Below are 11,861 nucleotides of genomic sequence, written 5' to 3' on the forward strand. Positions count from 1 at the left end.
ATCAGTCCATGGAGAGATGGTGTCACTCTTGGTGCCGGGATGGGACCTGGAGCAGTGGGCCTGCTGGGCGGGCGCTCTACCACTAAATGGCACTCCCAGTACCGCCTCATCAATCTTTCAGTGGGGGAAGGGTGGGGATTGTGTGTCACTCTGTTACCCAGCCTGGCCTGGAACTCACAGCAATCCTTCAGCCTCCAAAGTGCTGGGATTATAAGTGCCTGTGAAATATACCCGTCTTTCTTTCTTACCCAAGATGTGTGTGTGTGTGTGTGTGTGTGTGTGTGTGTGTGTGTGATGTATCATGTATGATCCATTTGTTGAAGTCAGAGGACAGCCTTGGGGGTCAGTTCTCTCTTTCCATCTTGTTTGATATTCTTTTGTTTGCCACATATGCAACAGTCTAACTGGCTCATGGGCTTCTGGGGGTTCTCCTGCCTGCCTCACATCCTGCAGAAGGAGCACTGGGGTTATTTCAGGCAGCCGTGGGCAACTTTACATGGTTTCTCGACTCAGATCCTCCGCTTGTACGGCAAGCACTTCACCTACTTATCCTTCTTGCTAACTTGCAACATTCTTCATTTTGAGACAGGGTTTCACTGGTCCGTGTCCACCAGGCTGGCCTCAGATGCACGGAGATCTGTCTGCCTCTGCCTCTTGGCTGTGTTCAGCATTCTTCTCTCATTTAAAAAAAAGTGAACAAGCATTTTGCCACATGTGTGCAGTGTCTACAGAGGCCAGAAGAAGGCATTGGATTCCCTGGAACTGGAGTTAGAGATGGTTGTATGACACCGTGTGTGTGTTGGGAATTGAACCCAAGTCCCCTGGAAGAGCAGCCAGGGCTCTTAACGCCTGAGCGATCTCTCCAGTCTGCACTCAGTATTCTTTTTCTTTTCTTATGTTTTGTTTTTTAAGACAGGGTTTCTCTGTGTAGACTTGGCTGTCCTAGACTCGCTTCATAGACCAGGCTGGCCTTGAACTCACAGCCTCCCTGAATGCTGAGATTACAGGCGTGAGCCACTGCCTGGTGTCTGTTGTATGGCACCATGCATGGAGCCACTTTTGTTTGTGTTCACTGAGGTTGTGCCTAGTCATGGTGGGTGGGATAGGGCAAAGTTGAGGCTGGGCATCCCCCCATCTTCTCTAGGCTCTTGATGCCCTCTTCTGGTCCTGTGGCTTCCGTTCTTCACGGTGTGAGGTGCAGCAGGCTGTGCCCTTGTCCCTAAGCTAACGGGCTCACCGTCGGGCAAGAACAGACTGCGATTCTTCCTGAGGAAGAACAGGCGGGTGGTGGTGGAGAGAGGTGGGGGAATTGAACCAAGGACAGATGGATTGACAGGAGTGGTGGGGTGGGAATCAGTGAGTGTCCTTTGGTGGAGGGTCTCAAGCAGGGTGTGGGTGGGGCGGAAGAACTTTACTGTGGGAGGGGCCCCTAGCCCCTGGAATAGGAATGAGTGCTGCCGGCTCTGTTTCCTTGAAGTGTCTTCTGGGTGTCTTGATTCTGTTGGGCAGGATGTAGAGAAGTATCTCTTGGGTGTAAGAGCAACACCCTTGCTCGTGGGACCACTTCTTGTAACTTGGTGTATCATTTTCTTGTTGCTGTGATCAAATCCCTGACAAGCAGCCCAAGGAAGGTAAGCTTTATTTTGGCTTCCATCTTGAGGGGACGTGGCCTGCCGTCTTAAGCCGCCTGTGGTGGTGGGAGCGTGGAGTTGGGCTTCTCGAAGCCACATCTCCTAGACAAAGTGGACAGTGAAGCAGGGCCTGGCTCAAAAGTGTCAAAGTTCAGCCCTGGTGACCCATTTCCTCTGGAAGACGCTCCATCTCCTAAAAATACCACAGCTACAGCGTCACCAGCTGGCGGCCATGTCTTGAAATGCATGAGCCCGTGGGGGATTTTTCACATTCAGGCCATGGCCATGGCCTTGTCACCAGGGCTGTGGTAGGAGTTGTTTAGTTATGAATGATGATAGCTCCCGTATAAGGATAGGTGATTGCTACATAGCTGTGGCAGGTGCCATTGTGGCCTGTGGCACCATTGTGGCTCTGCTTTTTGTTGGCATTTTTATTTTTGTTTGTTTTTGAGGAGAAGCCAGAAATTTAGGTGGTTTGAGGTTTCTCTCTCTCTCTCTCTCTCTCTCTCTCTCTCTCTCTTTTTGTGTACTGGGCACCGAGTTAAGAGTTCACATAAATGTTGTATGGGCTAAAGAAAGACCAGCTGTCCTGAAGGAGACAGGTCTAGGAAAGCGAACACTGGCATGTCACTCGGAGCTTGGGGGCAGAGTCACCGTGACTGTGTCACCTTCATGCCCTCTCCGAGTGACCCAGGCCTCCTTGACAGTGTTTCAAACATGGTTCCTCTGTGTCTCTTTCAGATCCTGGCTCTGTGGAGAGAACGGCCCAGAAACGGAAGTTTCCCAGCCCTCCACATTCCTCCAATGGCCATTCGCCCCAAGACTCATCCACAAGCCCCATAAAAAAGAAAAAGAAACCCGGCTTATTGAACAGTAGCAATAAGGAGCAGGTAAACGAGTCCCTGCCAAGCAGCTTCTGTTCTGGTGGGATGGAGACCAGGTGGCAGCAGCAGCTTGGGTTCTCAGCCTTGGTGCAGCCTGCTGCCTGGTACTAGCTGTCCTTTAATGAAAGGCAGCTCAGAGGGGGCCTGTTGCAAGAATTCTCAGGGGGGTTTCAGATCGGTTTTAAGGACAAAGGACAGAGCTGAGAGCCAGGTTGGGGTGGGGGCTGCGTATCCTTGGGTTAGCTTTTTGTGGTCTCAGGGTTTTCCTTAACCTCTGAGCTAAGACAGCTGCCTGAGGGGGCTGCGTGGCCGAGACCGTTTTCTCATCTGTAAAATGAAGGTCAGTGGGAAGAGACACTGCCCGATTCCAGCTTTGGTCGTGTGTCACAGAACCTTCTCTCTGTGCACAGACCCACCCTCCCGGCAGCCAGTGTCGTCAACTATGTGCAGAAGGCTGTTCCGCTTGGAATTTTGTCTAACGAGTCTTTTAGCTTTACATTCTCTGATGCAGGCTAGGTAGTCTTTGGATGTGAGGCCCATGAATGGACTGGGCAGGATGTCCCCTCTGTGACTGTGAGGTCAGTTTTGCCGTTGTCTGCAGTGACGGTTCTTTCATCCATTCTGTGCTTTATCAAGGGCTCCAGGGAGTGAGGGTTGAATTAAGCAAGACTGCCGCTTTTATGGGCAGAGGTCTTGCAATGGTTAAATGCCTAAGGTTTCGTGTATATATTTCTGAGCACAAATCTATTTTCACTCAAAATTATATAGCGAGTGGCGAGCTCAGCCTTGGCTCTATGGCTCTGGGCAAGTTAACCTCTTGTGTACCGTTAGCTTTCTCTTTCACAAGATGACGATGGTGGTACTGCTTGGTCCAGGTGGGTGTTGTGAGCACTAATTGAGCTCCATTAATTAATTACTGATGCAGACAGTGGTGACACAATTTGAGAAGGAAGCCTGACTCTAGCAATCTTTTTCTTCTGAGTGGGAGACTCACTGTGTCCTCCTGGGTGGCCTGGGACTCGGGCTGTAGCAATCTTAAAATCTTGGCACACAACAGAACCCCCCAGAATCCGAAAAAGCATTGTAGATCTGCACTGCCTGGCACGGAATTCACAGCCACGTGTGGCTGTCTTGGTCAAGAATGAGAACTGAGGCTTTCATTTCATGTCATTTCATTTCATTTCAAGTTAAGTGGCTGCCTGTGGCCCTATGTTAGGCAGCACAGGTGTAGTCTGGACAGCACCGAAGGGTTGGGACCGTCTCTGGTAAAGGGAAGCTCAGAGGTGTGCCCTCCTCAGGGTCTCAGGGCAGGTGGGGGGGGTTAGCTTTGCTTGTCCAGCTGTTGACCTCTGGCTCCTGTCCCCTGGCAGCCATCATAGCTAGTAGTAATGAAGACTCAAAAAGAAACCCAGGGGCTCTGGGTATGGCTCATTTTGTTATGTACCGGTCTTGCTTGCATGAGGACCTGGCCTGAATTTGAGAGGCCCTAGGACCTATGTAAAAAATGTTTACATAAAATGTTTGCTGGTAACCTTAGTGTAGGGGAGGTGTCCATAGGAGACCAGGCTAGCCTACTGAGTGAATTCCATTCCAGGCTGGTGAGAGACTGTCTCAAAGGAAGTGGAGGGCCCTCCTAAGGATGACACCCGAGATTATCATTGTCTCCTTTGGCCTCACACAGAGGTACCCATACATGTCCTTGGGTGCCTGGGAATTGGCCATCTTCCTCTTAGTGACTACATGTGAACATTTTCTATCCTGCCTTCCTTACCCACTTGGTAAGGCAGTTTTTGAGTGAAGTTGTGGCTGTCTATACCTGCTATCCCAGTACCTGGGGAGGCCGACGCTGGAGTATCAGAGTTCAAGGCTAGCCTAGCTCCATAAGTTTGAGGCCAAACTAGGCTTCACAGTGAGTTAGGGGCCAGCCTGTGCTAGCTACCTAGCAAGGCCTAGTCTTGTACAAACAAAAAGCAAAAGCAGTGGTCGCAACCTGTCTCCGAACTCACCCGTTCAGCCTCGTGCTTATGGCGGTTGTTTGTCACCCTGTGTCACCTGTCTTATCAGTGGCCTCAGGTTAGTGTCAATGCCATGCATTGCTGTTGTTCAGGGTTTGACAAGAGGACGGGATGCCATGGCTTCAGAAAACATTATGGGAACAGCAGGGTGAGGGTGAGGAGACAGAGGGCCTGAGCTTGCCTCTGGGGACCTGTTGTCAGTGGTGGCTGCAGAAGCACCCAGCTCCCAGCATCTGGGACACTCACTGTATGACCGAGCTACTGGCATTCTCTTCAAGAGGGCTTTGGTTTAGCACGGTCTAAGGTTAATTGACAGGTAGATTAGCCTCACCAGGCAAAGACACATGAGCCTTGCCTCCCGGCTCCTTGGTTATTTCTAGCATATGGCATTTATAGGAAGGGACAGTTTTCATGCACTCTCTCAAAGGGCTCACAAACATTTATTCCTTTTGAGATAGAATCTCACTATGTAGCTCTGGCTGGCTTGGAACTTGTTATGTAGACAAGGCTGGCTTTAGGCTCACAGAGATCCCCCAGCCTCTGTCTCTAGAGTGCCAGGATCAGAAGGTGTGTGCCACCACACCTGGCTTTTGAAAAATAGATTTATCCATTAATTTTTTTTAATTGTGTTATGCATGCTCGCTTGCATGAGTTTGTGTGCATCAAGTGTGTGCAGGAGCCCTTGGAGGTCAGATTTGGTGGGATAGGAGCTCGAGGAGGTTGTGAGCAGGCACGTAGGTGTTGGAAACTGTGTCTTGACCTTGCTGCTTACTATCATTAAAGATTTACTTATCTTTGGTTTATCTGTATGAGATCTGCCTGCATGTACGTAGATGGCCCCTTGTATATAGTGCCACAGAGGCCAGAAGAAGGGGTGAGGTACCCTGGAACTGGAGTTAAAATTATGAGCTGTGGGTACTGGGAACCGGACCCAGGTACTCTGAGTAGCAAGTGCTCTTGACCGCTGAGCTATCTCTCCAGCCCCTCGCTTATTATTCTCATAGAATACTGAATAGAAAACATTTGCCAGCTCCGGTGCAGATGAAAACATCCCTGGAGTGAGTGAATAGGTCTTTTCCGTTTTCTTGTTGAGCCGACCTGGGGCAGGAGCCAGGGAATAAAAACATTTTACTCTGTAACCTGCAATTATCCCCTCGTTGCACAGGCTGCATCCTGTGCACTTTGCTGTAAGGCCAGTTACATACTTTCAGACGCGTGGGAGAGAGAGATCAGCATCCATTTTACCTGAAATTGTTGGCTTTTCTTTTAAAAACTTCTGCATTTGTTTTCGTGGTATTTTTTTTAATTTAATATTATTATTATTATTATTTTTTGGTGTGTGTGTGGAACAGAAAACAGAAGCCATAAGGGGAAGATGTGATTGACAGGGTCCCTGAAGAGAGCAGAATCACCTGTTGTCCCATTGGTCCTAAAGACACCCAGTTGGGGTGAGGCAGAGGTAGAGCCCCAGGGAGGGGCGGACTTCTGAGCGATCAAAGGAAGAAAAGCAACAGCAGAAAGCTCAGTTGGGCCCTGGTGTCCTGAGTTTTGGCTTGACTCTTTTGTTATTGAGATGGCATATTGTTAAATTACAAGGCTGCCTTGAACTTGCATGCCACGGTGTGTTTGAAAAAACGTACCATTTAAAGAATATCCCAACAATGATGATATTCCTCCCTGGAAACGGAGCAGACCATCTAAGCCCCTAGAGTTGAACAGGGAAATAACTGGCAATTTGGGAAGATGGAGCTTTTTACTTAGAAGGGAGATTTAGAAAGACTGATTGCAAAAAGCTCCCAAGGCACTCTCTGAAAGAGTATGGGGGAACAGATGTCTGCAGACTCCTCCTTCTAAAGTGCAGGGAAGAACCTGGGGTGCCCATATCTCTGAGACCTTTGTCATCCTGGAGGCTCTAGCCATTCAGATAGAGACATGGGGTATGGCTCTGTGGGTAAGCCTTCTCTTAGACTTTGTGAAGTCCTGGGCTAATCCCGGGGCCCGGGGCTGAGGGAAAAAGCAGTAATGGACACAAACACACAAATCCGGTTCTAATGAGAAGTCAGATTTTTAGTTAACAAAATGTTACAGCTGCTATCATATTAGGTCAGCATTAAAAAGGTTGAAGCATGTCAGTGTAAGTCAGAGCAAGAGTCACTTAGAAAATGTAATAGGAGGACCCTCTGTTCATTTCATTTCTTTCTTTTAAAAAAAAATTTTGTTTTATTGTATGTACGTTGGTGTTCTGCCTGCATGTATGTCTGTGTGAGGGTGTCAGATCCTCTAAAACTGGAGTTACACACCATTGTGAGCTTCCATGTGGGTGCTGGGAATTGAACCTGGGTCCTTTAGAAGAGCAAGCAGCCTTAACTGGTGAGCAGTCTTTCCAGTCCCCAACACTCTTTTTTAAAATTAAAAACGAAGTATGTGTGTGAGATACACACACACACACACACACACACACACACACACACACACACACGCACACGCACAGGGAAGGGGAGGATGATAAGGTTTTCTCCTTCCCGTGGTTCCAGGGATCAAGCTCGTTGCTTAGGCTGTCCTTGCCTGCTGTGCCATCTTGTCAGCCCTTGCTTTGTTTTTTGGAGACAGTGTTCTCTCCCCCCCCCTCCCCCAGTCTGGCCTCAAACCCACAGGCCCTTTGCCTCAGTTCCCAGGCTCTGGGATTACAGTCTGCTTTTGACAGTATGTAGCCAGCATGAGATCTTGTCGGAGGAAAGAATATTTTACCGACAGGGAGCTTGTAATTATGTAAATGTCCATCTACGCAGGATCCTCGGGTTTGATGCCGAGGTCTCACGTACGCCTGTGGTTTCTGAAGGTCACAGAGCTGTTACCAGGCCATCTGACAGTCAACACTGGGCCGCTCAGGGCAGGCTGTTCTGTGCTTGGCTTCGCTGTGTTCTTGTTCTAGAGACAGGTTTCCTGGTGCTGTTCCACAGGAAGATGTCTGGTTCCCATGAATTGGCTTGCCCTCTTCCTTTTTCAGTCGTTGTTGTTTCTGATTAAGTGACCAGGCTTCCTGGCGGATGTGAACACCCCAGTCCGAGAGTCATGGCTTTGGGGAGCCTCTTGGAGATACTTTCTGCCTTGGAGATAGACTTAAATAAACGGAGGATAATTTTGGGTGAACCAAACCCAATTGCTTCTACCCTCCAAATATTTGCTGTTTAAAGCACGCCAGGGCAAATAGCCAAACCTGCCTTCGCTTCGTAAATTTGGATCAACGCATATCAGGCTCCCACAGTTCCTGCAAGTTGTGGTTGTGCTGCAAGTTAATACTGACATGTTGGGATTGTTAACTCCAACTCCATTTTACAGATGAGAAAATCAAGGCTGGGAGGTGGGGGGGACATGGCGCAGGTCACGCAGCTGGTTAATGGGGGTGGGGTGTGTTAAATTGTGCATTCGGGCATGCTCAGGCTGGCTAGTCACTAACTCTCCAGTGCTGGCTTTCAGTGCTTGGCACATCCTTTAACCCAGAGGCAAGTGGCTTTGCAGCCACTGCCCTGTGTAGTTGGGGGATGGGGATGGCCTGGTTGTCTAGTGGGTTCGTGAGGCTTGTGATGTCGGTATGTTGTTCTTGATGTTCTTGTGCAAATTACCGCTAAGAAACCACCCGTGTTTTGAAACCCCACTTGTCTTTCTTGCCTACATTTCAGTCAGAGCTAAGACATGGTCCGTTTTACTATGTGAAGCAGCCACTCACCACAGACCCTGTTGATGTTGTACCGCAGGACGGGCGGAATGACTTCTATTGCTGGGTTTGTCACCGGGAAGGACAAGTCCTCTGCTGTGAGCTCTGTCCCCGGGTTTATCACGCTAAGTGTCTGAGACTGACATCGGAACCAGAGGGGGACTGGTTTTGTCCTGAATGTGAGGTTAGTTCCTGATGAATGAGTTCATTACCTGCCTCATTTCCTCTCCTTTCTCTTTTCTTCCTTTTATTTTTTCAAAATTTCCAATAACCCAAATAGAGGGAAAGAGAAATGTCTTGCCTCCTGCCTGCTCTACCCTGGCCGCCCCCTCTGGGGACCCGCCTCTGCGCTGGCTGCAGTGGGGCAGCTCCTGGAAAGACATGTCGCCTTGCCTGTCCCCGCTTCTTCACGAGCCTTGGGAACGCTTTGAGACCCGCCGCTGCGCATCTGCTGCTTCTGCTGAGAGTGCCTTGGAAGGGACCTTGTAGATCTGTAATGGCTGACGCCTGTTGAAAAGATGCCGTTCCGTTTCCTTCCCTCCTTCGGCCCTGACTTGACAGTAGCCCGGCTGGGAAAGCCCGCTCTGCTGTGTGTGTGTTCCACGTGGTGACCGTCTCGTGATTTCTTTCACACAACGAGTATTTCTCCAGTGCCTGTTAGGTGTCTGGGATTCATCAGCACAAGCGACAGAGGGGATGACCTTTTATTCTTAACTGTTTTTCTTTTGGGCAAAAGAGGACACAACCGGAAAGTAACTTGTAGTAGAAGGTGGAAGAAAAGTAGAGAAAATGCACAGAAGATGGGAAGAGGAAGTTGAGACAATGGGTGTCCCCCCTTTAAGAGCCCAGGCCTGGGAAGGTCACACTGAGATGAGGAGGACATCTGGGCAGAGGAAGCCACAGGCTCAGGCCACGGCCATACAATCTAGGCTGGAGGCAGCCCACCCTGTCTCATCGGCAGCTAACCCGCCATTGAGCCGAGCTCCGTCTCCCACTGTGATGCTGTCTGCAGTGCTGAACGCAGGAGTGCCATCCGTACACATCATTTCACATCCACCGTCTCTGGGATTCCGCCGTGCATTGGATTAGATCTTGAGGAAGCTTCCTGTGTCTGAGAGGGGAGCTCAACACAGGAAAATGCTCACGGGTGCAGAAGGGAGAATGAGAAGAAATGCGCGAGAAGAAATTAGACTTGAAAAGAAATGATTGTGACATTTGGGGGTCTTTTGCCTCCGTCACGGCAAAAGTGGACTGACGGCTCCCTTGGGGTTACTCCAGACAGACTTGTGCAGTCTGTGCTGGCAGCTGTCCCCCCTCTGCGTTCAGAGCTGGGCTCGCTTTCCCATAGTTTTGAGTCCTCGAGCCCTCACCGATTTCTGTCTTCCCTGTTGTCTGAGTCACCAAATAGAGACAGGCTGCCTTCTTTGCAAGTGATGTTGGCGATGGGAGCAGAGTGTATGACCGTTCCGTGTGGGAAGCAGCCGGTGAGGTAGGGCCGGCCCGCTCGTTTGCAGCCAGGCTTGCTATGTCACCGTTACGATGATGGCTTCTCTTTGTCCCCCGGGCGGCACACACGGTGGCTGCTGGAGGCTTGGGTATTCCGTGTGCATAGGCAACGATTTCCCCGAGGAAATGGCACATCTCCCTTTATCAAGCAGAAGGTTTTTTTTTTTTTCTTTCTTTCCTTCTCTAGTATCCTCCCGCCAATTTGCCTTTCGGCTCTTTGGTCAGCACTGCTCACCAATTCCCCTTGTTGAAAAAGCTTGTCTGGGAGGCTTTGTGTTGTGGTAACCGGTCCCTGCCAGGAAAGAGGGAGGAATAGAGATGGGAAGAACAGGTGGCCGGGCGACTCCCAGTATGTAGACTCCGGATGTATAATACTCAGAAAGAAGCAGGACTCAAGCAAGCAGGTGTATTTACTGTGTGTTGAGATGCAGGGCCCTCGGCCGTCTCCCGCCTCTCCCCTCCAGGGCCGGGGAATCGGAAAGACAGCTGAGAAGATGAAATGGGGTTGATTAGTGTGTGCAGTTGTCAGTTTCTGAGTGACTCTGTGTGGCCCTTTTCTTGATAAGCAAGCACACTGGGAGTTTGTTGGAAGGCCCCAAGGACATGACAGATGGAAACTGATTCCAAATTAATTGGAGAAAACGTCTCATCTCTCCTCAGACGGGCCAGAAGAGTCCTGACATCTCAGGATTTGCTATTTTTGTTGTTGCTGTCACATAATCCTCAGAGCCCCCGAGATCTGGTTCGAGGCTTTTGCAGCAGCCTGGTTACAGTTGCTTATCCGGGTTCTTTTCTTTGATAGGAATCTCCCTTATGAAATGACAGTTGTGAGCCTGGTGTGGTGGCGCACACTTGTAAGCCCACTTGGGAGGCTGAGGCAGGAGCATTGAGAGCTTGACACCAGCCTGGGCCACAAAGATTCTGTGTCTAAAGAGAAAGGGGAAGGGAGGGAGGGAGGAAGGAGGAAGAAAGGAAAAGGAGAAGAAAAAAAAAGGTAAGGAATGGAAAAAGAAAAAGAATAGCAAAGGCTGGATATAGTGGCGCACGCCTGTAATCCCAGCACTTGGGAGGCAGAGGTAGGTGGTTCTCTATGAGTCTGAGGCCAGCCTGGTTGACATAGTAAGATGGTCTTAAAATAAGGAAAGGTTGCCCTCTTGCAAGATGTCCTTGGGCGAGGAGAATGGAGTTGTGTTTTTCTTTGGCTGAGCCCTTCCCCCGATTCTAATCTAGGGAGCTCTATCTCTCTGTACCAGCAGCATTTTTGAGAATGGCTGTGCCAGCCTCCTCAGCCCAGGGCCCCAGGAGGATGCGGATGGCAGTGGATGAGCACACTTCCTGTGTGGCAGCTCCCTCCATCCACTCTCTGTGACCTTTCCATTTACATTAAAAAAAAAAAAAATCCTTTCCCCCCCCAAGACATGGTTTCTCTTTGTGTAGCCTTGGCTGTCCTGGAATTTCTCCTGTGGACCAGGCTGGCCTCCAACTTAGATAGAGATCTACCTGCCTCTGCCTTCCAAGTGCTGGGATTAAAAGGGTGAGCCACCACTGCCCGGCTCACATTCAATTCTTCAGACCCAAAGGTTGCAGTGGTACCATTTTCCCAGGTCCCTGATCAGATCATGATGTCTTCATGTGCCTCAGTCATTTCTTGATACACAGTGCCTGTGGATTGGTGACCTGAGTCTTTGCCCCCGGATCCAGTACATGTTGGTCTGGTGGTTTGGAGACCTTTCCAAGGCCAATAGCTATTCTCATTTAGATGGGAATTGCTTTTCACATGTGAGTGCATTAGCCGAAAAATAGAAGGAGAATAAATACATTGGCAGTAATGGCTTTTCCCCCCTAACGAACCTGTGTGTGTGTGATTTTTGACTCGTAGAAGATTACAGTTGCAGAGTGCATCGAGACGCAGAGCAAAGCCATGACAATGCTGACCATTGAACAGCTCTCCTACCTGCTCAAGTTTGCCATTCAGAAAATGAAGCAGCCAGGGGTAAGACTACTCCCGCTGCTGTGAACGTGATGACAGTGGTGGCTTTTGTTTTGTTCCTTTAATGTCCTATATTTTCCTTTGGTGGCCTTGATTTTCAGGCACACAGACACGCTTCTT

At 49.6% G+C, this 11,861-nt stretch overlaps 1 protein-coding gene across 18 annotated transcripts in view; it reads left to right on the forward strand.

The window, feature by feature from the left end:
- The window catches only part of Zmynd8 (zinc finger MYND-type containing 8), a 94,616-nt gene that overhangs the window by 30,256 nt on the left and 52,499 nt on the right, over nt 1–11,861 (forward strand). For 13 of the 18 annotated variants that reach the window (XM_055595887.1, XM_055595893.1, XM_055595895.1 and 10 more), the window contains 3 exons: nt 2,373–2,521; nt 8,211–8,429; nt 11,631–11,744. In XM_055595887.1, the coding sequence (XP_055451862.1) occupies nt 2,373–2,521; nt 8,211–8,429; nt 11,631–11,744 (482 nt within the window). Of the gene's footprint in view, nt 1–2,372; nt 2,522–8,210; nt 8,442–11,630; nt 11,745–11,861 lie in introns of those variants that run through there. The other 5 variants (XM_055595898.1, XM_055595899.1, XM_055595903.1 and 2 more) reach the window with 2 other exon arrangements.

Source organism: Psammomys obesus, unplaced genomic scaffold (assembly GCF_907164565.1).
Source record: "Psammomys obesus unplaced genomic scaffold, mPsaObe1.curated_primary_1811, whole genome shotgun sequence".
Lineage (NCBI taxonomy): Eukaryota > Metazoa > Chordata > Mammalia > Rodentia > Muridae > Psammomys > Psammomys obesus.